The sequence below is a fragment of the Gallus gallus genome, chromosome 1 (genome assembly GCF_016699485.2).
Source record: "Gallus gallus isolate bGalGal1 chromosome 1, bGalGal1.mat.broiler.GRCg7b, whole genome shotgun sequence".
NCBI lineage: Eukaryota > Metazoa > Chordata > Aves > Galliformes > Phasianidae > Gallus > Gallus gallus.
Genome location: NC_052532.1, coordinates 10,113,747 through 10,139,241, shown reverse-complemented (window position 1 = coordinate 10,139,241; position 25,495 = coordinate 10,113,747). Strand labels below are relative to the sequence as shown.

The window sequence follows — 25,495 nt, the reverse complement described above, 5'->3', positions numbered from 1 at the left end:
CATCATTTGTCATAATTCAGTCTCTTTTCAAGTGGATGGTACTGCATCTAGAAGGATGAAATCCTCCCATAGCATACTGTAGTTTCAGCCATAATTTACCTCAGATGAAAGAGAAATCTGGTGGAGGACAAGTACTGCAGAATAAATCAGGAATGAGATCAGGCAGGCTTTATGACTTACCCTGGAATTCTGCCAGAACAGAGGGTTTAATGCTAGTAAAGTGCCATGAGTTGTACATGCATATAAATGGATAGAGACATTGTTTTCTCAGTTATTAAAGTCAGCAAGTGTAATTTAACAGTAAAAGTGATGCATTTCTCATGTGTAGCTTACATAAAATTGTAAAAAATCTTTAAAAAATGTACCTAATTTTATTTTTAATTCAGCAAATAAGAAGTAATACAAAGTAATAAAGTTCAAGAGAAGCAGTATGAAGATACTGCAGCATATACTTAGCTGGGATCCATCTTGGTAGAAGCAATTCAAATTTAACTGAAGAACACTGCAGCTCATAAACTTCAACTTACAATTTATTTATTCAGTATTGCTCTATCTTATCTTTCTTTAGCAAAATTGCTTTCTGAATAAAAAATAATCCAAGAATATTCAACAATGTATTGTATATAATTTACTGACAAATATATCAGAAAATATAGACTGTCTCCTACTTTAGTATATTACTTTCTCATTACTTTCCTTTCCAGAATTTGATGATGAGTATAAATCTTAGTGATTCATAAAGTTATGAACAAAAGCATTAACGTTTATCAGCATTCAGGGTAGCATATTATTTTTTATTGTTGGTGGGAATCAGTACTTAAATTGAACATGACATTAGGCACTTGCCTTCAGAATGGTTTTGTGTCTGAAAATGGCAGGAGAATACATATGAGAAAACAGGAGTTAATGTAAACAGAGTATGCAAGGAATAACAATTATGTTGGTTTTGATGGTTTTACTTTAACCACTAATGCCCATCTTTATCTGAAATGAAGGATATTCAAAACCCTACAGAACACAAGTCACTTTGTGTTTGCATTTGTTCATATTTTAACTTTTTCTGAAGGCAGTTTTCATTACCTGAATATATGTCCTGGGGCCTTCTCATTGACTTGTCCCTCAGTTATCACCATGAAGACAGAGATGGCCCCTACAGCAATCACACAATCATACAAGGGTGTGGGAGTGTAGGATGTGAAAGTCCCCATGACCTTCAGCCCTAGGTCACAGGGCTGAAGGTGACTTGACCCTTCACTACAAAACCCACAGCGTTATGCCATTGGTCTTTGCCATGGAGATCCTTTCCTCAACATTCCAGGAACACCCACTACACTCAAGCAATGAGTCAGTCAGCTCTGACAACACTCTCCTTTGATTACAGCACATTTAAACTCTCCAGTGTATCTTTCCCCCTAGCATCCTGTTAGAGCTGACACAGGACTCACGTCACATTTTTCGATACATTACTCAGAAGGCCCTTGGGGGTTCCATCCCAGTGAGCTAAATGAAAACTGGAGTATAAAGCATTTCCTCCAGGAATTTCAGCTCTGGTCATGTTTGATGTTATCACTCAGCATTACCCCTTCTGAGGAACTGAATGAAGAGTAGATAAATGTGTTGAGGTTTTCTACCACTGTTACAGAAAATCAATTTAAATGTATAGTCTATTTTCCCCTTGTTGTCTTTATACTTTTTGTCTGATATTCTGTGGAAGCCTCACAGAAGTTAATTCTATCAGATAGTGAAGACAATTAAGAAGAGTAAATTTCCACAGTGCTTTATTTAAGTAGAAGAACTAAAGCACATTAAATGTATTCTGGTATTCCAGGCAAAGTCAGTAACAACAGCTATAAAGTATGACCTGGGCTTTGGAGCAAGTCAACACAGCCACTGCAAGCCCTATTTTTAAACAGTGCTGCACCTCTCCTTCCACCAAAATCTGGGACAACCTGATAAGCTGAACCTCAGTCGTTATGTGTGGGTGTAGTCCTTTATGAAATTCAGTCTTAAGGGGATGGAGGATAATCAAATTGATGAGTTAGAGAGTATCAGCCCTAATTTCTGAATACCACAGGCAATTGCATGAGTACAGAAGTCTGGTGACGGCCAGAACCAGGAAATCCTACAGCTGAGTCAATCATGTTCCTTCGAGCTTTTGCATTTCCTCTGCGCAGAGCAAGAATACCAAGTTCTCTGGAAATCCCAACAATCCCAAAGCATTCTATACTGACAGATCTCTGATGATCAGGTATTTTGCAGAAGTATTTGGGAAAAGTGCTAACAAACACAGCGTTCCTGTTCATGAATGCAATGAAATGAGAGTTCTGTTTGCATCTTCATGGAGGTCAGTATTGCACTCTGAATTTTGATACAGAAGTCATTCAGTCACACAGTGACAATAACAGAACTGAGTGACTGAAAATGAACAACTGGCTGCTAAATTCTATCTCGACTTACAATGAAGTGGCAGCAAACAATTAACATATTCAATATTCTAACAGTTACACTCCAATTTCTCCATAGATTTCCAGAGAATATGCAAAAAAATTAAAAATTACTCCCCCAAAGTCTGAAATAGAGAAAGTAGTTTTCCAGAAATTCAATATAATCTCCTTGAGAGTTGGGAAACTATCTAAACTAAGTATTCTGGATTTGTAAAATCTGGCAAAGAAGTTCACAGGTAGTCTTCTGGATCTCTTTCATAAACATTCTCATTTTGACGCCGTAGCTTACCTCATGACCCATTTGTCATCATTTTAAAATGGAATATTTCATCATATTTAAATAGAATATTATTTAATGCCCCTAAAAATACATGAGTTATGTGTTATTTCAAGGGAATGGTACAGTCCTAAGAGCCAAGATAAGACGTAGGAGAATGATATTTCAAAGATTAAATCTATAGAACCATACGTTTATTTTTGTGCTCAGAAAACTCTTGCCAAAATGAACTGATGACAACACACTGGTATTATGATGAGTTTATTAATCATTTAGGGCCTAAAAGATCAGATGTGATCACTGGAAGGTCTGTATTTTACTCTCTCCATTAAGAAGCTATTTATCTCCTATTGGTATAATCTCACTGTGCATCTTTTTTTCATGAGTTCGTGTTCCCCTGGCACATCCTCATACTGTTCCTTCACAACCTGTTTGAAACAGTCATATTATATCAGGATATGCAAATAACTTTCACAAAAAAATAATCACTAAAAGCTGTGATATCTGGGTATTAAAAGAAGTCCCTGGTCCTCTGGCAGTGACCAAGTGAACTGCTGGGGTCAACAGGGATCAGTGAGAAATCTGCAATAGATTACATATTGGTTAGGTTTAAACCATGTTTACCCTCTTCAGGTAAGCAGTTCAGAATCATTGGGAAACAGCAATTGAGGCAGTAAACTGCACTGCAATTGAATGTGATTTAAAAATACTATGTGGAATTACAGAAGTTGCTATAGAAACAAATATATTTTAATATTAGTAATACAGTATATGTGAGCTAGGTTATAAGAAATCCATGGAATCTTGGAAGTTCAGACTTGTCACTCTGCTGCATTCTTGCTTCAAAAGCAAGGGGGTGTGCTTTATTTATTACCTTTAATTGTACAAGCTCTGTGGGATATAATTGAGCAATTCTGATTTCATCTAGAACGAAAACTGGAGTTTCACATGGGTGAAACAAAATCTTCTCAAATGCAAATATGATTGCAGTCAGCAAAGGCTTTTTTTTTTTTTTTTTTTAGAAGAAAATACAAATATCAGATTTACAGTGTGTTTTGAAACTTTGACTGATCTGACAAACAGATTCATGCTATTCATGGAAATACTTCGTTCTGCAGTTGGTTTGTGCTCTGCATGGGATATTAAGGGAGGTGCAATGGCTTAATTACTATGTTAACTCAGAGTCATCCTAACTGATTTCCAGAAAGCTTCTACAGCCAGGACAGATCCAAGTGAAGCTGGACAGGTTCATATGGTCAGGATGAGAAAGTTTGTTGTCTCTAGCTCCAGAAAATAAGGCTGGTCATGACAACTCTGCTCAGAATTGGTCTTGTGTATACAGTAGAGAGAGTATGGGGCAATTAATTCAGAATTCAATGTGGAGCTAAGGCATGAAACATTTAAAATGACTCTGACACTTCCTATCTTGTCTTAAAGTAATTTCATATCTGTATACGTATGAAAATCAGTTTCCATTGTTTGAAATGTTCACAGATACTTAACGTACACAATTTCTGAGCAACATTTTGACAATGCAGATGATGCTGACTTGGTGAGAACTGGCATTTCTCACTTCTGCAGACATGGTGAAATAATTTTGCATCGTTAAGTGCATCATTAACCTGGAGTGCAAGAGATGAAGGGGGAACTGCTCTTTCTTCTACATCGCTTTTCTTCTGCAGCAGCTTTATATTTTTGTTCACAGAACTTACAACATTAAAAGCAGCACAAAGAACTATTCAGAACATGTGTACTCTCCCATTTACAACTAGAAAAACTTTTAAAAATGCTTTTGGCAAGATTTTAAATGCACCATCTCTATTTCCATATAAACATGGGGATAGTACAGTAGCTTCAGAGAGAAGAAGAAAATTCTTTGTTGAAATAATTTGAGAAAACAATTCTCAGCTGACTTAAGATCTCCTCCCTCAAAACTTTGATCAAAGTCCTTGAAGCAGTCCTAGTGCAGTGCTATTTAAACAAATGTCAGACCCTCTTGATGAGTAAGAAGTCTTGGAACAATTTCCAAGGGCAAAGAAAGGATTCGTAAAAATTAAATACATTTCACTGAACATGTCCATACCAGCTTACTATTAGTTCTCTTCTTGGACCAAGCTGATTTCTAAAGTAAATTTTTAATTTTATGTCATGATGCTGAAGTGGTCAAATACTATTGGGTATGTCGAGAACAATGCATGTTTTTCATGAGGATGAACGTGTTCCGGCAGGTTTTGGTTTCGTTACCATTCACTTTAAGAGCTGTGAAGACTAAAACATCCTTTATCCTGCAGTTAAGCTGGTTCATAGAGAGAGCCATTTGAATAGATTCCTTGTAAAGCCTATCTTGTAAAGACTATCTTCTAAAGCCTTCTTTCTCAACAAGAAGGGCTCAGTATAACTTAGGCTGTATAAATCTGTGAATATGCTAAACTAGAGATAGACAAAAGAGAAACAAAAGTAAGTAACAGCTTGTATAGTAAGATATTTGAAAGCTTACTTCATAAAACTTAGAATCCTCAGAAAACCTACATTCTATTGTCAAATATGCTCACCAGCCAAAATAGTTCCTATGGCTGCATGAGAGTAGCACAGTTCAGCTTAAGTGCTATCTGAGGAATAAACATAGCACACCGAGCTCTTAAGGAGAATAAATTGGCCATGCCATACTTTCTCTTGCTTCCATTACATCTTTTGGAAAATTTTGTTATCACAATTGCTCAGTAAAAAATGACAGCTAAAATGATCAAGTGAAGAACTTAAAGATATCAAATGAAATTTATAAACTTGATTAATACCGAGAGGATATTTGGTAGTTTACTAAGTTGAATTGGATTTCAAATCATCAGGTTTGAAAAACAGTATGGTATTTTTCTTTTTGCTATAATAAGTGAGATACTCTAATTATTAGATTTTTTAATTCTTGCTGATGTATTTTATACTTGATCACAGAATGGAATTACATTGACCAACTAAAGTGCAAGCTCATGTCAACGGGACAAAAGCAGTTCTTTTCTTTAGACTACTCTAAGTGGGTTGAATTTGGATGGGATAAATCTGGTAAGGTAAACTCAGACCAACTATGGATTTTCTTAATAGTAATAATTACTGTATTTATAGTTCTATTTATAGTTTAATTCCATCCAGATATTTTCAGAAAGTCAAAGGAAACATGTAAAGTTAATACTTAAATGCAGAAAAATGCTGTTTTAATGCCATCATCAAGTATTGATGACAAATACAGGTTCAATAGCACATCAACAGAATTACTGGAATTTGATTAATCCTGCAGTCCCTCCACTGCTGAACATTTATTATGATGATTAATTTTTCAAACATTTATCAAACTAAAGGAATGGCTTACTTGGCAGCTTATTTGATCTTGGTGTTGACTTGGTGGTCGAGAGTGGGACAACTTCTCAGGCAGCCTTCTGTCGAGGCCATGTCCATTCTCCAAACGAGATTCCCTGGGCTTGTCAAACCAATCTGTTTCTTCACGACGGAGATGATAGGCTTTGAAAACCAAGGACAGGTAAAATGTTCTGTTCCAGTGCTGGGCAAAGGGCAGTAATGTGCATTGTGCATAGCAAACATGCATAGTGATTATTAATTGGCCATGCAGCTAAAGCAAAGTAACACGTGAGACTTCAGACATTGAATCGAGGCATAATATAGCTGTAAGTGATAAAAGAAAGTGAGAAGATTCTGTTTATGTTGAAACTGTGGATATTAAATATCAGAAGAAATCTACTGCTGAGTGCTACAGCCATTTCTTCCCTTCTGATAGCTCAGAAATACACTGTAGATTCCACGTATTTCTAAAATGTTTAATGAAAGAGTCGAATTAAAAAAAAAAAAAAAAAAAAAGAAAAATAAACAAGCAAACAAACAAAAAACCTGAAAACCTGAAAACCTGAAAACCCATCTTCAGCTACTTCCAAAACTAGCTTCCTAAACTGAACTTTTTCAATTTGGAGATTGTTTAAAACTAGTTATACGAAAACTGAGCCTGCTTTATTAAATCATGTCATCTCAAATCAAAGAAGATACAAAGTAAAAGAAATCTATTATCTTTCTAATTCTAAGCAGAAACATTTCAGGTATTATCATTTTCAATTCCATCCTCTCATTTTACAATAAGAACCTTCTTTGTGTCTGGAAAGTTAGCTAGAATGTTCTTCATGCAATAAATCACTAAGTTCTTATATTTGCAATAATCTTAAACTGGTATGAAATGTGTTGTATTAGATACTTGCTGTGGATGAAATAGCACTGTTTCAGTGAAATCGGTTTTGCAAATACACTGCTTCATGCCTATTGACTCTTGGGTCAACCAACGTAGCTTTCACTCCACTAAGATTAGAATGAGATCCTATGTATGCAGTAACATTTTTGCTAAATGACATGCAGATTTGCATCTACATGGCCCATCAGTGTAAACCAAAACAATACATAGCTAAATATAACCCAGTGAAAGTTTGAATGTCATGTTGTAATAAGAATGAATTTGAAAATTAAGAAGAAAGACAGTATGCTTCAGCAATAATTCTAGAAAATGCAAACCTAAAATAAGGTCAGTTGTTGCTATAGTAACAGGAGTGTAATGCAATTGTACCATAACGCAGAATGTAAAATGCAAAATGGTAGTGTGCATATCCTACCTATTTAGTTGTTAAACTTAGTTCAGTAAATGATTGGAAAAAAAGTTGAATGGAAAAACAAAGTCATGCTTTTTCTTGACTATTTCACTCAATTACTCCAAGAGCAGGAGAATATATGCATGATTTCTTAAAAGTACTATTCTGTATGTCCTATTTGTGGTAAAAACAACCATCCCATATTACAGTAAGTCTTGTGAAAAGTCTTAATCTTTGTTTATCTGTTATGCAGTCTCTTCTTGCTTAACTGTGCACAAATTTGATCTATTACAAACAGTTTAAAAATATTCTTTAGATCAGCATATATGCAGTAAATAGAAGCATTATTAAAGATTATATCTTGGATGGTGAGTAATGAGTTACTGAATAACTGCTCCCCATAAACCATGACAATCTAATACGCAGATCATTTATGCTTTACACATTTATGCCAAATGGCTAGTGCTTGCATGTACCAATATAACTCATCCTGACATATCTTCTTACTGGGGCTTGTATTAAAAACCTAATGAAGTTTTCTGATTCCACATAATAATGCTGACTATGACAATCCATGTCATCAACTGAGCAGATTTTTTTTTTTTTTTCTCCTCCCATCTCACCTGAAATTACCTCTGCCGGATTTATTCCACAGAAAAGCTAGCACATACATAGACTTTAATGCTGCAGTTCTGACCAACCTTTCTTCTCAAAACCAGATAAATATGTGTATTATATATTATTATTTTTTTTAAAATATGGATGCGTATATAGACACACACATGTCATGCTCATATGTACATATACACATTTTGGCTTGATAGGTTAAGATTTGTTTCAGCTGGAAGCCTGAGAACAGACAATATGTTTTCTGATGGCCTTATCCAAGATGAACACTGGTGGTTTTAGAGGACACACTCTTGTTTCTAAGCTAACAATATGCACCCAGACTGCTCCACCTGTAAAAATTCCTGCTGGAGTCAATGAGGTCCTGTGCTGTTAGTTACACAGTTTTAAAAGGTGAGATTGGACTCCAGACAGTGGAATCTGAAAAACTTCAGAGAAATTCCTGATCTTAACCATTCACAGATGAAATCACTCTATATCCCATGGTTGAAAAATTACAAACGATCAATTGTGTTGTAGTGATCATTTATGTTGTAGAATTAACCAAGCAGCATATAAAAAAGAAAAAATAATCCTTGAGATCAGAAAAGGAACAGTTTCTCTCTCCTGAGCTGATCAACAGGTCCTATTTACCTTCATCCAATTAAGCACTAGCTTCAGTGATCTTGAAAATTGGCATCTTCAGCATACATTGTAGTTTGTTAAAACTGTATCATCTTTGGGGTTAATAAATAACTACTTGCTGTATCGGAGCTTTTGTGGCACTCAGAATGCTGGAAGAATGATAAAACTTCCAAAAGCTCAGAACACTATTTTCAATGGGGATATCCAGATGTGTGTTCTTCTGACACTAAAACCATTTTTTTTTTATCCTGTTTGAAGCTTGGAATCCCAGTGTAGGTACTACTTAAGTGCCAAAACTCATTCTTAGTATGTACTATGTACTAAGGCTATGTAGATGAAGTTTATTAAGTAGTGAAAAACAGAAGGTTTGGTCTTGCAGTCCTATCTGCATTTTCTGATATTTGCTATGGAATATGACTTCTAAAAAATGAATACCAAGTCAAGCACATGCATTAATTTGGACTGAATACAAGCAGTTTAGTATTAATACCCTAACTTATGTTCATTTTCAAAAGTACTTAGACATGAAAATTTGAGCTCTGATAATCATTAACACAAGAAATGCTTTCCTAAGTTTGTGCTTTAGGCTGATTTCTTATTATGAAATCTTATCAACTGCATGCAATAGCAAGGGGGTGGGGAGAAAGGGAAAAGATGAAAAGCTAAAGTTGAATGTGACCTGCCAGGGTTCCAGAGTAACTGTCCACTGTCAGGGTACTACAGAGAGAAGTGCAGTCCTGAGAAAGGAAGTCCATAACTTTTTGAAAACCTGTAATACGTTTTCTGGAATATTTTGTATCTTACATTCATGTTACGTGAACTATTTGCAATTCAAACTGCTTGTTTTTAGACAGTATATTTGATAATAATATCATGTGTTTTGATTTCTCAAGACCACATAAAATGCTGCAACAAGAAGTTCTCTGAGAAGGAAAAAAAAAAGGTTGTGAAAAAATAGAAACAATACTGCTAAAATGGGAAGCCCTGATATTCAGGTATATATATCAATCTAGTAAAGAACAATCAAATCATAATAGAATGCTTTTGACAGAGTCTAACTAATTAGAGGTTAAATTAAAACCAAAAGAGATTCAACCTAATATGTAACATGTATGCCTTGTACAAATATATAACAGAAAATAATGCACTGTAGTGCAGAAAAACAATTCTCTATGATCTGTTTATATGAGGTATAAAAGCACCAAATCAAGTTTTTGCAGTCCAGTTTGGTTATTCTTATTTTTCAGGAGGAAAGTCCTACGTGGTGCAGAATGTGACCCTGTAATGACCCTTAATAGTCACAAGTTGACTTGAGACATGGTAACACCTATTTATTTAAATTGCAACTTGGGGGGTTTCTTTTAATTGACTTTTAGTTTAATTATAGGACTGTGTGTGCTAAGAACAGTGGGAATACTGAAATTTGTGATAAAATTTAAAAAAACAAAAACAAACAAAGGTGGCAGACTCGAACCTCCTCTAAAACACAGACTTCACGAGGAGACTAGTTACAGAACCAAACGCTGCAATGTATTGTGGTACCAGGAAGGCAAATATATTTCATTTTTCTAATGTTTACGAAAGATCCAGTTTATGTAAAAAGGCAATACTGCAACAAGGAATAGCGAGGTTAATATAAACCTGAAAAATAAACCATACTACTTCATAATCATGCAAATGTGTCTTTATAGACAATCATTGCCATTTACAGACAATATAGCGCATGCAAAGTCTCTTTTATTGTGCAGTAAATACACATAAGAAAATGTTAAGGGAGCGCATACAATTTTGAACATATTAATTTCATTTTCTTTCAGTCTGTCTCCATGATTTTTAAACAAATTAGAATATATTAAATCTGAACTGACTAAAACAAAAGTGGTACATAATTTGCAATTATTCAGTACTTAACATCAGCTGTAACACTCTGCTGTACTTATTTAGAAGAAACATTTTTAATTGCACCATTTATAATACATCAGAAAGGTTCCTTTCACGAACCTAAGTGAGCTAAACTTGTGCTTATTTGGCAGGCATGTTGTATGTGGTGCATAGAAAACCAGCTACACTGCATACTCCATCAATGGAAGTAAAAAACTTTATGCAAGTTTATTGAAAGATGTGATTGTCTTGCACCATTCAAATGACAAATTATCTTACATCATCACAAGTCTGAATGCACAGAACTCCACATGACAGGATGCTTTCAACAAACCATATGTAGAATGTTATTTTGCTACCATGTTAAGTTCTATATGGTTCTAACATACAATGTGTACTTAATGAACATACTATTTCTGTATAAATGTAGATCTAAAGTGGTGCATCAGGAGATGGAATTACTGGCTCTTGAATTCTAGAATGAAATTTCATGCAAATAAAATCACTAGAGGTTTTTTTAGAGGATTTAGGAGATTGTGTCCAAATCCCAACAAAAACTATTGCAAATAAGTTCAATGATCCACAGTCACTGGAGAAGGCTCCACATAAAGACTGATGGTAGGGCACGTGTTGTACACAGAATATTCTACACACTATCATTAGAAAAGTAGATAACAAGAGAAAAGGAAAATGCACAAGCAAAACCAAGAGGAATGCAAATCAACAATACAGTGAGCATGCCTGAGTAGCGTAACACCATTCAGAAACTGCCATTAGGGTAAAATAAAAAATATCAAGTAAAACAAAGAAAATCAACTCCAAAAAAAAAGTAGATACATGGAAGATGCACCAAGGAACACAAAGAATGAGTCTTTGCAGTGTAACAAAAATTAGACACATGCATAGAAATGAGGGTTTGCATTGTGATAGTAAGATACCAGTCTGAGGCCTAGTTTACCTTCACTGTCTGACATGGCATGCTGGAAGTCATCCATGATGAAGGCTATATCTCGATCATAGCCTCGAGTCCGTGACTCCTCCCTCATATGTTGCTGGACCTCAGGTAATGAATGGCTTGATCCAAACTGGTCCCTGGTATCTGCAGATATTGGTGGCAAGGGTCCAGCTGCCGCTCTTGCCATTCCCATTGGTTGGCCAACGGGACTTAGTGGGCTTTCTTCCTCTGAGTTCTGTGCTACAATCGGGATCCTTCCCCTGCTTTGGCTAATAGGTAGACTGGTGGGTTTAGTTCTTCCAGAAGGTGCTGCATGGCTAAACGAAACATCTAGGGGTTCAGCTTCTTGGGCTTTCAGTCTTAAAGAAGAACTGGAAGAATCCCTTTTCAAAGACAAATCAAGCCCATAAACTGAGGAGGGTCTGGATGAGGGCCTAGATCTACTACCACTGCTATAAGACTTGTCTGCTTCATCTTGTAATGTGGATCTCATCGTTGGACCTAGTGCAGCCCCAAGACCTGCACCAATGGATGAAGTTAGTGGTGCCCCCATGTATTTTTGTTGGTCAGTGATGTTTTTTCTAAGGCCAAAAGTGATATCATCCTGAAGAAGTCTTGCCCTAGTAGTAATTCCCCCAAGTGATGATGTACTTGATGAAGTCATGTAGGTTGAATAGTCAGGCTCAAGGTCTCTACTTTCTTGGATAGGTGAAAACTTTGTTAGTTTGGGGTCTATTAAAGCTTTCTTGTGTTTTGACTGCTTCTGGTAAAGGAGGGCTGCTGGAAGCTGCTTAGCAGCCTGTTTCTCAAGGGTAAGCCTACCTATGCTATATTTCTCAGACTTGGGAAAATGTCTGAAGCTGCCCTCCGGGTGGTAATACTGTGACAGGCCAGCCAAGTGATCAAGACTTTCTGCACCTCTACGGAACTCCTGCTTTATCTGGTGTTTCAGAAGTTTGAGCTCATAAGGGTCCTCCATTGGGTCTTCATCAGCTTTAACATAGGAATGTAACCTAGAAGAAGTCTGCAGTGGTGCTAGGAAGTCTGATACTTCTTGCGCTCTCCTGGCCTCAGTAGTGCGAAGCAGTCGATCTGTTTTGGTTAGATCTTTTTCATGGAGGCTAAAACCAGAACCAAGTGCTCCTGTTCCTTTAGTAAGTTCACCTATATCATCAATCAGCACATAATTTCGGGGTGTATGGTGCTGGTCTATATCTGCATAGAATGAATCTGCAGATATGCTTGATATAGGGCTGCTTGCTATGCTGTTTCTCTCATCTAGTCCTATCCTTAAGTCCAAGGTAGTGTACTTACTGCCCAGCTGGGATACTGCATAATTATTGTCAGTTGAAACTGGTGCTATCATGAGAGGTTGATTGCGAATTACATCATAGTTTGTTGTTATCTTAGGCTCCAAATATAATGGAGTTTGTCTTGGCTTTGGCTGTATCACCATCATTTGTGATGAGAGTTGATAGGATGGCTGTTGAGTTGGTGGAGGTTGAGCCTGTGGAGTAAAGGACATAGTAGCTCCTGTTTGGAAAGCTGTCTGGGTCTGAAAGGGGGAAACCTGCTGGTGATACAAAGGCTGCTGTTGTTGATAATGTGACTGCTGTGTGAACTGAGTTGGTGCTTGTGTAGGCAGAGCAGGAGATGAATACTGATATTGACCATATGGGCTTGTAGCAGGGGCAAACTGTGTCTCGGGCTGGGTTTGTGGTGGCATGAACTGATTGAATTCTGTCTGGGGTGCAGTACGTGGTCTTTCCAAGCCGTGCTGAGTTTCTATTCTGGTTGACCTGGTATTATTAACTTCACTGTCTGACATATAATCACGTTCTTCTGCTACTCCTTGGAGATAGGCACGTTCTCTCTTTTCTCTTTCTTTTAATAAGGCTTCTTTCCTCCTATTAATGCCCATTTCCAAGTACCTCAGTTTGGCATCTATTTCTTTTTCCTCCTCATCTAGCTCTGCTTGCTTCTTCCTAAGCTTGGCTGATTCCCGTTCAACCAGATCCAATTCTCTGTCTATATCCTGAAGAATTTTGGCTCTGGCCATAGTGGTGGTCCTACAAATCCTTCTGCGTGAAACTGATCCCACAGAAGTATATGGTGACTGAGTTCCTGCTGTTGCTTCCTCTGGAGGTGGATTGGGCAGAGTCCTCTTCACCTTCTTCTGAGTGCCAGATGGAGTGATGCTTGAAGAACCTTTTGTCTGCAATAGAAGAAACAAGACTAATCATTATTCTGGAGGCTTGATTGCCAATAGAACACAAGGAATTTATAATTTTTTCGTTGTATGGCTTTGTATTTTATCCACATACTTTCTGTAACAGAGAGGAAGCATGTGGTGTCCTTGAATAAGCTTCAGGAAACAGGATCAAATAAATTCTAGTAGCCTGTTAAAGATTAAGAAGATGAGCAGTCTAATGCAAAATAAGGAAGAAAATCACTAGGGCTTTGTTTAACCTGACACTGAAAAATATGTTATATTCTTGAAATTGAATTAAGACTGTAATTTAAAAGGTTTTTTTTTTAATCTTTACATACCTAAAAATGTACATTATATGCATATGCGTTAAGGTGAGGTTAGTATATGCAGATCTATGCACCTTCCTACCTTCCTTTTACTTAACACTTAATGAAAAGGATTTATATGTATAATTATAAATGTACGTATAAAAATATTTATGTTTATATACATACATATAATTGTACAATGTAATAGAAATCTCTCTGAGTAAGACACTGAGTGCATACTGAGCAGTTACAACTTGAACTAAAATCCAGACACCAAAGAACTTTCTCATGCCAACCTACTTGGTAAAACAGGTAGTCCAGTCCCTCAGTCCACCCTCCTGTTCTTCCTCAACTCCGCTGCTATACATTAAAACTTCAAAATTTAACAATGCAAAAATACAATAATCTACTTCACACCAGGTATGCAGACCTCCCCAGAGTTACTAGTAGGAGGGTGATTAATGCTTCTCTAAGAAAAGTACATACCATATACTGATGAGATACTTTTTGGAGCTCTTTATTCTCTCCATCAGCTAGGAAAGCAGGCATCACAACTAGTTAGATGCAAGCAACAATGCTCTCTACACTACTAGTGCTTGTGAAAGGTTTTGAAGTAAATTTAAGTTCCCTTTCAATGTAGATACAATGAGACATTAAACTTGAATGATTTTGAAACTGTACCCTGTCTTCCCAATAGCATCTTATGGATTTTGCCATAGTTAAGGATAAAGGATTGCTCTATACGTGTACACAAGAATAATCACATCAGCCATTATTGAATGCAGCCTTGCTGACAGAAAAATACAGAAACACTTCAGTGAACTTTAAATAATGAAATACAAAGAATATTAACCAACTTGTCACTTCTGTCTCTGCAGGCAAGCACAGCGCTTTACCAAGCATTAACTATTATTAATTAAAAATGAAATTTCTTCTGAAATAAGTGCTACTTCACTCAAATAAGGAGTAAATAGGAATAATTTTAATTAGCAATAAAAAAGTGGTTTTCCTAGTTTATTTGTCAAGAAAGTCTAAAAGTTTTTAGTGAGCTGACAACCTCTTTTTCTGCTAAACTTAAGATAACCTTAGCAAATCAGAATAATCCACATTTTTAATGGATCTTTAGAAAAACATTCAGTATGTTTTCAAGTGCCATTTAATCTCTTTTCAGCCTCTTCATCTCAATACCATCAACTTTTGCACGTTTCAGATTTCAATAAATGTAATTTAATTTTGTTTTCAACTTCTCATGTCCATTTCCCAAATCCATGTTGTGCCAACAAATCAAAGAATAGCATTTTCTCTAGCTCAGTGTGTAGTTATAATCAAAGACAAATTAATAATCTACAGTAGGTCTAGTTGGCTATTAATTTATACTGTAAATTCAGTTCAATACCACTATTATTCTCCCCTCCCAAATTCATATAGCAATCACAGATGGTGAAGTGATCACAGATGGTCACCAGTTTTGGGGAACAACTATTAATAACACACTCATTAAAAGATCTGTAACACTTTACAGAATTATTTTTGGATGTTAGCTATACTGCTTATGAATAAATCCCATGCCAACTAATACCACGTTTTATTGAAAAAAGTCTCTTTTCATATCTTTGTCTACATAAAAATAATATATTTGTTTACATATCAGATTGATGGACACTACAGGAAGACCTAAGGCTTGCTTTTGAAAAAGTATTGACAACCTATAGAACTCAGCTATTATTCTTATAAGATTTACACTTGGAAAAGAAAAAATGATTTTAATACTGTGATGAAATGTTATTTTTCCTTCCTAGATACTTTCATCATCAGTTGTGTTAACATGTTACCTGGGAACTGTGTTTGTAGACGTAAAGGAAACTTTAGTATTTTGGTAGATAAAAATTTATAGTAGTAATTTTTTTATTATTATTATTTATTTTATTTTATTTTATTGCATTTTCTTTCATGGAAGGAATCAAGGAAAATAGCCAAGCAAGGCCTGATCTACATCAAATTCTAATCTCTTTAAGAAACAAGAAAATAGAGTATTGGAAGTGGAAAGGAGTATTTCTACTATCTAGCCCTCTCTGTATATTTTTGGTCACTGTAGTATGTCTATATTATGCTCATTTTAGGTCTAAAGTATCCAAAGGAAAGAAGAAACCTCCATCAGACTACTACAGAAAGAAATTTAAAAAGCATCAAATATGGACAGGCATTCTCTTTGGGCTTACAATTACTATTAAAGTTGGATGTAAGGCAGGTGATGTTACTGAGCTCTTTGATTTCAGAAGCCATGATGTTTTCTGCCATATTTTATCATATTTTCCATCTTCCTCATTCTAAGCTATCTGCTTCTTGTCATCTGTTATTGTCTTATGTGATTTTTAGAAATCTTTCCATGTTTAGCAAATGATTACTCTGCATGCTGACTGTAAATCTCAAGAACTAATTTATTCTGCTTCTTGTTTTACCATGACAACTTTATAAAAGTATTACTTTATTGCTGATGATTACATACAGAGAATTTCAAACTACTCTGGTACTTCCCTTTAGGATGGATATAATGGTAGTCATATCAGCTTCTGAGGTGAAGCTGAACTTGCAAAAATAACCCCAAAGCTTGTGCTTGAAATAAAGCTATAGATATGTTGTCCTCAGTACTACAGAGTAAAGAACTGACAAAGAAACAAGATTGCCACCGCAGGGGTGTTGGAGCTGAATAATCTTTAAGGTCACTTCCAACCTAAGCCATTCTATGATCCTATGATCCTCTCTCCCAGCAATTTGTATTGTTAACAAAGTTTTGAAAATAAAAATAGGAGAAGAATGGATTCCTCAGTCTTGCAGTTTAATGACAAGATCACAGAGAGGAACTCAAAATACGAACAGATACTTCAGGCAACTTTGGGCAACACAGTATAAGAAAGACATTAAACTGTTAGAGAGAATCCAAAGGAGGGGTGTAGTGAAGGGTCCAGAGGGGAAGACATATGAGAAGTGGCTGAAGTCATTTGCTTTGTTTCAGCCTGGAGAATAGAAAAGGAGTCCTCATGGTGGCCTACAGCTTCCCCACTGTTGTGGTTTAACCCAGCAGGCAGCTCAGCACCACACAGCTGTTTGCTCACTTCCCATCAGTGCAAAGGAGAAGAGAATTAGAAAAAAAGTTAAATAGACTGGTAGACAGTGATGTTAGACTACCTACACTTCATGACACTATAAAAGCTAAAAGTAAACCAGGTCACAGCAGAAGCCACTCCTCTGCCACAATCGTCTGCAAATTCAACTATGTGGAGGAAAGTGCTCTACACCACAGAGGAACAAAAAATATTTCTCATTCAAGCTTTTGTGGACCCTTCTGTGTTATGTAGATACCATATAGCCAATGGCTCGAAGTTTGTTACTCTTGGTAACAAACAGAGCAAGAATACTGAGAAAGTTCTCTCAACTGGCTGATACAGCGTGCATGAGAAATCAGTTTGGAAACCAAGTAAAGGAAAACAGAAATTATGCATCATAAGGAAAATGTATTCAAAAGTGTATTTATAAAATAAAACAGTGGAATAATACAGGCTCTGCACAATGCCTAACCATCAGTAAAACCCTACCAGCCAACTAGCACTGCATTTCCTCATGTGACCTTGCTGACAATGGGAGTGAAAGAAGAATCTGATTAGCTGAAATTGGCCTTGTGTATAGGAGGGAAATACCCTGTTTCATGAGTAATATGACAAAGCTTTTCTTTAATGTAACTATCATCTTTTACTTTTCTGGAAGAATTTTGCTCTGGGGACTGAACAGTGAAACAGAAAACTAGCTCCTAAATCACACAGCAGCACTGAGATGCCAGTCAGTCTGATTTTCTCTCTCTCTCTTTTTTTTTTCTTCAGTGGCTCTGTAGTGATAAATACCTCCCTGTCAAAACCAATATAATTTATTTTTTTTTAAGAAATAGTCTATTCCAAAACAATATGCATTCTTTTTTCTTTCATTTGTTTCAGTTAGAGTCACTCATTCTTCAAATAAGCAATTCTGTACTTTCCATCCTCTTGCTCCTTTCTTTTTTTTCTCTGAAATTGTTTGAAATTGACATTTTCACTTCAAATGCAAGGGAAGAGCATAGCGCACTTCCTAACAGCTGATGTGACATGAGATATCAATGTCTTTCCTCAGTAAAACACATAAAAGGACATACACTTCTTTTGATCTCAGGAGGAAAAAGGAGAAATCTGATGAAAATTTGATATGCAAACTACAGACGGATGTGGACTTCACACAGTGGTTTTCAAAGTGATCCAAAACCCTGATTCATCTACCTTACGTGAGTACACATAATTGTTGTTCTTCAACATTTGTATGGAAGATGACTGTGTTTTCCACAGACCAGTCTATCTGTGATCCGTTTGGAACAGGATTGACAGTTTAGCCTCTAAGGGCACTGGGGCAGCTCATTCCTCAACTACACCGGTAAAAAATGATGAATTGCAGTTTAAATAAGCATAGATACATCAGTGGAAAATCAGACTGTGAGAATAATGAAATCCAATGTTTTGAAACTTTGATTTGAAATGTTGTAACTGGAACAATACTCCATATGTGTGCATTTAAATGATAATAGAAAACAACGTACATATTATTCACAATCTTGTGTTTTCATTTCCTCAGCTTATATATACTAATGATATCTATACAGTGTGGTTTTTCTGCTTGTAGCAGACTCTTCCTCATACTCCCCTCAATATAATACAATAGCGTATAAAGTATTTTCCTTTTTAAGATTATATTTATACAAAAGGGCAACAGTTCTCTTCTTTCTCTCTCTGCTATTCATTGCCATTTATCTTTGTAACTATATTATTTATTGTTGCAAAGTGCTCTGAGATACAAGCTCGTGAGAGATTCGCTGTTCAATTTTATTCAGTGCATATGGAATTATATCTATCTCAGTTATGTTAGAATGTGGAAAAAGTTTCTGGGAGATTGATTCAGACAATGGAATCCTGTCAAGCTAACAGAGTCAAATTCTCAAACCAGAGCACTACTTCTGCATCATCAAAATGTATGTATCAAACGGGTTAATTTTTTTTTTTCCCACTATTTAGTCTCTGAAAAAGAAAAAAAAAAATAGGGGAAGAGGAAGGTGAAGGAAGAGGAGAAGGAGAAAGAGAAGGGAAAGATCCTGTTTACAAAAACAAGTGAAAACCATTTCCAGAATTTGCATTCTGAATGACAAATATAGATTTCACACTTCACTATGAAGTGCTTGAAAACACTGCAGGACATAACATAGCTGCTATGTAGGAGATACTACTGATGCCTAATAAATGTTTGTTTTTATGTGATTTTACCAAAATATGCTGAGTATAGAATCGCTAAATCATTAAGGTTGAAAAAGACCACTAAGACCATATAGTCCAACCATTAACCCATCTCCACCATGCACTTTAAGCTATGTCCCTCAGTGCTACATCTCCACATTTACTGAATACCCCAGGGACAGTGGCTTCACCACTTCCTTGGTCTGTTCCAATGCATTGCCACTCTTTCTAAAATGAAATTTTCCTAACATCCACCCTGAATTTCCCCTGGTACAACTTATGACAATTCCCTCTCATCATGTTACCTGGGAGAAGCCAATTCCCACCTTACCACAACCTCCTTTCAGGCAGTTGTAGAGAGCAATAAAGACTCCACTGAACCTCCTCTTCTCAAGATTAATCTCAGTTCCCTCAGCTGCTCTTCATAAGATTTGTACTACAGAGCCCTCACCAGCTTGGTGAGGACATGCTCTAGGGCCTCAATGTCTTTCCTTTAATGAGGGGCCCAATCAAGTGCAACCTCACCAGTGATGACTACAGAGAAATGATCATCTCTCTGGTCCTTATGGTGTTTTAACTATATATATCAGTATTTTAGAAGCTACAAAGAAACTTCACAGAAAGAAAACACTCCTCTCCCAGTCCCCAATGCTGTGTTTTTACTATAAACTCCAGTTAGTATTCCATGTACTCTATTACAACAGACACACTGAAGTCTGAATTTAATAAGGGTTTTTTTCATACCATCAATTCAGAGTAGATACCTCTGTAAATTAAAATCTTTCCTTAATTGTAAATTCTTTGTGATTTTTTCAGAAGGTAGTCAGAAAGTATCCAAATGAATGGATTTACCTAGATTCTGTCTTCCTCATGACTCACGAAAGTTTTTGAAGATAAGGTTTCTGAAAAATACTCTGCTTCTATAACCCAAAAGATTATGAAATAAATGACAAAACATTTTGTACAAAGTATATGGAAGTCTCTCCACTGCATAACAAGTTGTAAAAGAGAAAGTTTCACCACCTGAAGAAAAAGTAATGGCAAAACTAGAATTATTATAAGTTGGTGCTTAATAAGATCTAGAAAAAGGTTCCAGACTCGTGATGGTTATATGCTATATTACAATACACTATATCACACTATAACACCACCAGTGTTTCTTTATCATCACTTATTTTTTCCCTGTCGTTTCAGTGGCGTTATATAAAGGAGTACAAAACTGCAGATACTCAGAACTTCCCAGCTTAACCTGTGGAAAGTTATCAGGTCTGTGACGCAGATGGACCATTTGCTGCCTGTGCTTAATAAAGATAAAAAATGTTGTATATACATGACGTGCTGTTATTTCCAGCACTCCCTGTTTTCATATTTAACTAATTAATGGCACAGAACTGTACCTAAGTAGCACATTCAGATGCAGAGGCTATGTGATTCTGCCACTGGTATTTCAAACCTGTTATTTTAAAGGATGTTATACCACAGGATTAATTGCTAATTTCAGGTTTAGTTGATCATGAAGCTATTTGTGGCAGTAGTTAAAAGTAGCACACTCCTTCATCTTGGAAGGACAAAGCTATATAATAAATCTTTTTGCATGGGCTCATTCACTCACTGTAATTAATAATGCACTGTTTCACATCATGCAACATACATGATTATATGCAATTCCTCTCAATCAGAGGAACATTCTTCCTGTTTAAAGCTCAGATCTCATCTACTGAAAATTTTACTGGGTTGTGAAGAGTCCCAGTCAGTGAGAACATACTTTTAATTTTCTCCCTTTGCAGTTGGAGAATCCTGGCCAGAAAGTGCTGGTGAGAAAAATTCAGAACAGTTTATACTTATCAGTAGGATATGTGGATGCTAAATTAACACCATCTGTTTTCAAATGATATCAGACTACTTCACAAGTTTTCAGATGTAATTAAAGAAAAAAAGTACCCTCTCTCAAAAACAATGGAAATATTAATCTTGTTTTACAAGAAAAAGGAAACAAACAAAGAAGGTGTGAGAAAATCTTGTCCTTTTCTGCCTATTCTCTGATACTCACTTCCTCCAATGGATAGTGGTTGACAGGACCTCACATGCTGCTCCACAGCCTGTGTTTATTTGCTAGACTGAGAATTCATCTGCCCAAATGCAGACATAAGGTACAGAACTAATCTGAGCTAGTCTTCCACATTACTGAATTGAAAGAAAGCAGATTTTTAATTCAGCTCTCTCCATAATGACACCTGTTTTTCATAATGGCTGTAGAAACAGCCTCATGTGACATAGACGTGACATGTATATGTCTCAAGACAGAGAATGTCAATTCCACTCCTAGCAACTGCTGCAGTTTGAACTCCTGCTTTTGTCTCCTCATGCAGCAGCCGTTTTGTAGCTGAATTCAATCATTTTCTTCATGCAGGAATCTCACAACCACAGCAGTCAGAGGCTTTGGGCTCCATTCTTTCTGACTTTAGAGGCAGTGTTTGCTCCATTCGGCACTTCTAATGCTTTGCTCCTCTGGTCTAGATTAAAGGTGACAGAGTGAGTAGAGCCCTGATTAATCACTTTCTCTGAAATGTGGTTCATGCTGGGGGACAATGGCCATGTAAGTCTGGCTGTAAAGCATGGATTAGACATGCTCCTTAAGCACCTGACTGCATAATGCAGGTTTTTCTATATGTGGCTAGACCTTCTGTCTTTTTAGCTCAACCCTAAGTTCATCCACACTGCTGTGCACCTGCAGAACAACTTACATCAATTTTCCTTCCTTCTCTTTCCAAAAGTGCCCTAAAATTTACTACTGAAACTTGTTCTACTGTAGAAAAACACACTTACTCTCCTCCAGTAGTATATAAGCTCTGCAAGGTTTATCAGGTTTGGTTTACCTGAACCAGCAGTGCTTCATGGTGGTGGCACAGCTACCAAAATACCCAGCATTTCTCCACTGAACAACAGCACAGTTGAAGGAGTCAGTTCAGTACGACTGACACAGAACAATTTGATAAAGCTGTGTCATATCATAAGCTAAAAACTCTTAAATAAGCCGAAGACCTCATTCCAGAATGTGTAATTGTAAGTAACAGATTAGATAGTAAGGTTAAGAAGACTGCTGATGATTATATTTCTACATCCATGTTAGAAGGCATGACAAGACCCTTAATTCAATCAGACTTTTGTTGTGAAATAGCAGACACATGCAAAAAACGTAAAAAACTCAGAGGCTAAATTTCATATGAACACTTACATGTAACATTTTAAAACAGAATTTGGCCAGGCAGAATATAAACAATGGTTTTTGACACTCGCCTTTCCTGCTGACTCCTTGTTTCCAGGTTTCATCTCATTCCAACAGCTCAGAAGACTTCTGGTCTGCAGCAAGTTCTACACAATCTCCTCCACCTCATCTGGACTGGTCATTTTCTCCAGTTCAGCTTGTGAACACACTCTTGTCACTCCTCTGCAGTTTCTCAGCACCTCCCTGAACTTCTGCATACAACATTTTTCCCCCTCTCTCTCCACCCCTCTTTCTCTGAAGCATGAGAATTCCCCCTAAAATATGCTCTGTTGCTCCTAGGATAGGAGCCATCTCTTTCCAGAAGCTTCCAGCCAAGCCAAATGAATGAAACCGATCCTGACAACAAACACACAGAATAGATCATCTGCCACAGATGGCCATACTTATGAAGTGTGAAAACCACTCACCGTATGCCCAGATTTTCTGTTACATTTTTTCTACAAAGTGTACCAGCCAGACCACACACAAAAAAAACCACATCCCTATTCTTATTCTCATAAGAATGGATATTCCAGTTTCATATAAACCCATTTCTAAGTGATAGAAGTTAAACAAAACCAAATTAACTTCTTGCACCTCACTCAAAACATCCGAAGAGCCCATCTTTCAAAGGTAGCACTACTACTAGAATAAACTTACAAAGAAACTTGCCATATTGATGCAAAATAGAACTTTTCATGGAAGAAGAACAGCTTTCATTATGTTACCTGTTTAAATTTATATCCTTTATATCCTTTATATAAATTTTTGGATAAACAGCCTATTGTCAATATGATATTCAGACTGCGTAGGGACAGGGAAGAAGAAAGCAGTTACATTTAATGAATATTCTTTCTGCTATTTTAATATCAGTATTTAGAATCACAACCTTTTTTCCTGCTATAAACAGAACAGGAAGATAGAAATTTGGTGAGCTTATAGTAATGTAGCTAAAGAAAATGCAGAAGAAAAACAGCATGTAATGTGAAAGATATTCCATTTGCAGTTAGTAAACTTACATGAACCAAAAAAAAAAAAAAAAAAAAGTACCAGAAGTTACACCTTAATCTAAGATATACTTCCATCGCAGATAAAAAACAAAGTAGTTACATTACTTCTCATTTTCAGAGCATCTATCGCTCTTTTTCCAAATCATTCTTTTTGTCCACTACTGCCATAAATCAAAATAAATCCAAATGAAAAAAAAAAAAAAAAAAAAAAGTCCTACTTGATAATATGCATAATAGTTATCCTATAGACATAGAAGAAATTAACAGTAGAACATGTTTTTCACAGTGCTAACCCTGGTCAAATAAAGTTGTGCTGCCTGGAAAAAGACAGAAATCTAGATCTTATACGTGAGCCTTCTGGTTCCTGAATTTATTCAGATGAGGTATCAGCTAGGATTGTTCCCAAATACACACTTGGATTGTTTTTCTTTTCTGCCTTTTTTTGTGTGTTTTCTTCTCATCTTCAAGTCATTTCTCATGATGAAGATTGCTGTTAATCGATCTTTGATAAGTACATAAACAAAAATAAAGACCACTTCCATAAGCACTACAGAATCTGTAATATTTACAGAACTATTTGCTTCAGTATTTCAGCAGGAAACTCTGCGTTAATTTTCAGATCTCTCTTATGGAATCTGAACGCATAGTAATCATTCCAGTACCTTACTGTACATATAGCAGACAGGAGCCAGGCTGGCTGAATAGTGATGATGATTACCTTGACTGATGAATCATCAATGCCATTTACCTTAATGAATTATCTAGGAGCTCTGCACATGAGTATGCAATTCTTTATCATGCTGTTTGAACATCAGTTTACATATAAACAGCAAGTATTGAAGTTATGATTAAATATTTCTCTTTATTTGCTCTCCTCTCCTGGAAAACACTCAGTGACTTGGTATCTGACCATAGTCAACATTTTTAAACCATGTTGTTTTTCCACCACAACCTTGATTCCCTCTTCAAGCATTTTATAGGTTATATATTCATGAAATATAGCTACAATGCAGTAACATAGTCATAATTTCAGAGAGGGAGGATGACCAAGAATTAGAAAAGAGAACATATAACCAGTGTATTTTAGCACAAAGTAAAATAAAAATAATATTTCATAAATTTTACTGCAATTCAAACTCAAGACCAAGTCATGATGAAAAAAACATTGGCACAAGGGTCTCTTATAAAAAGCAAACCTTGAGCTCTTTGTAAGACATAAAAAGATAGTGTGAACAGAAGAGTATGGTATTACTTTCTTATATGATAATAAAAAGAAAGAGAAATTTCCTATTACTCATGGAGCATTCTCATTACTCACAGCATTCTCATTTAGCAGAAATATTTTTAGATTTCAAAATATTTCATTATATAAATGATATAAAATATAATAAGTATATGTTTTTTTTTTTCAATTCTGTCTTCAGATTAAAGAAAAAGAAATTTTATAGATATAAAAAAATGTTTTGCTTTTAATGGTTAGCACTAAGTAAACATTTAAAAAGAACCTTATGACAATTTTCTGTGGGGAAACCAAGTTCTTTAAGAGAGGAAAATAACACCTAACCTCAGAAGCCTACTATTTCATTCTTTTCTGAAAGTATATGAATTAGTCATTGTCATAGACAAAAGCTTGAAGGAGATAGACACTGACATGAAATTGTGCTGCAGAGTCTATTCTCACAAAACTGTTCCAATTTTTGAACTGCATGTAGAAACATAACAACAGCAAAAACAGAAAGATTGAGAGCATTCAACTTGTTCTTCAGCCTTTTCGTGCTATATGACCAGCTGAGGAGAAACTATAAATTATTGATTGCTCTTCATCAGTTCTGCACTAAATTTTCCAGACTATGTTCCAACTCTGAACACTCTGAACTGCAGGAAAAAAAAATAATTATAATATATTTCTTTAAAAATGTTTTGGCATCTAATAATAAATTATTTGTATTGTATCT

At 36.0% G+C, this 25,495-nt stretch overlaps 1 protein-coding gene across 8 annotated transcripts in view; it reads right to left on the bottom strand.

Annotated features, from left to right (window-relative positions):
• Positions 1-25,495, bottom strand: part of PCLO (piccolo presynaptic cytomatrix protein) — a 330,682-nt gene that overhangs the window by 130,494 nt on the left and 174,693 nt on the right. For all 8 annotated transcript variants that reach the window (XM_040665411.2, XM_040665421.2, XM_040665430.2 and 5 more), the window contains 2 exon segments: positions 11,446-13,657; positions 6,083-6,231 (listed from right to left, as the gene is read on the bottom strand). In XM_040665411.2, the coding sequence (XP_040521345.1) occupies positions 6,083-6,231; positions 11,446-13,657 (2,361 nt within the window).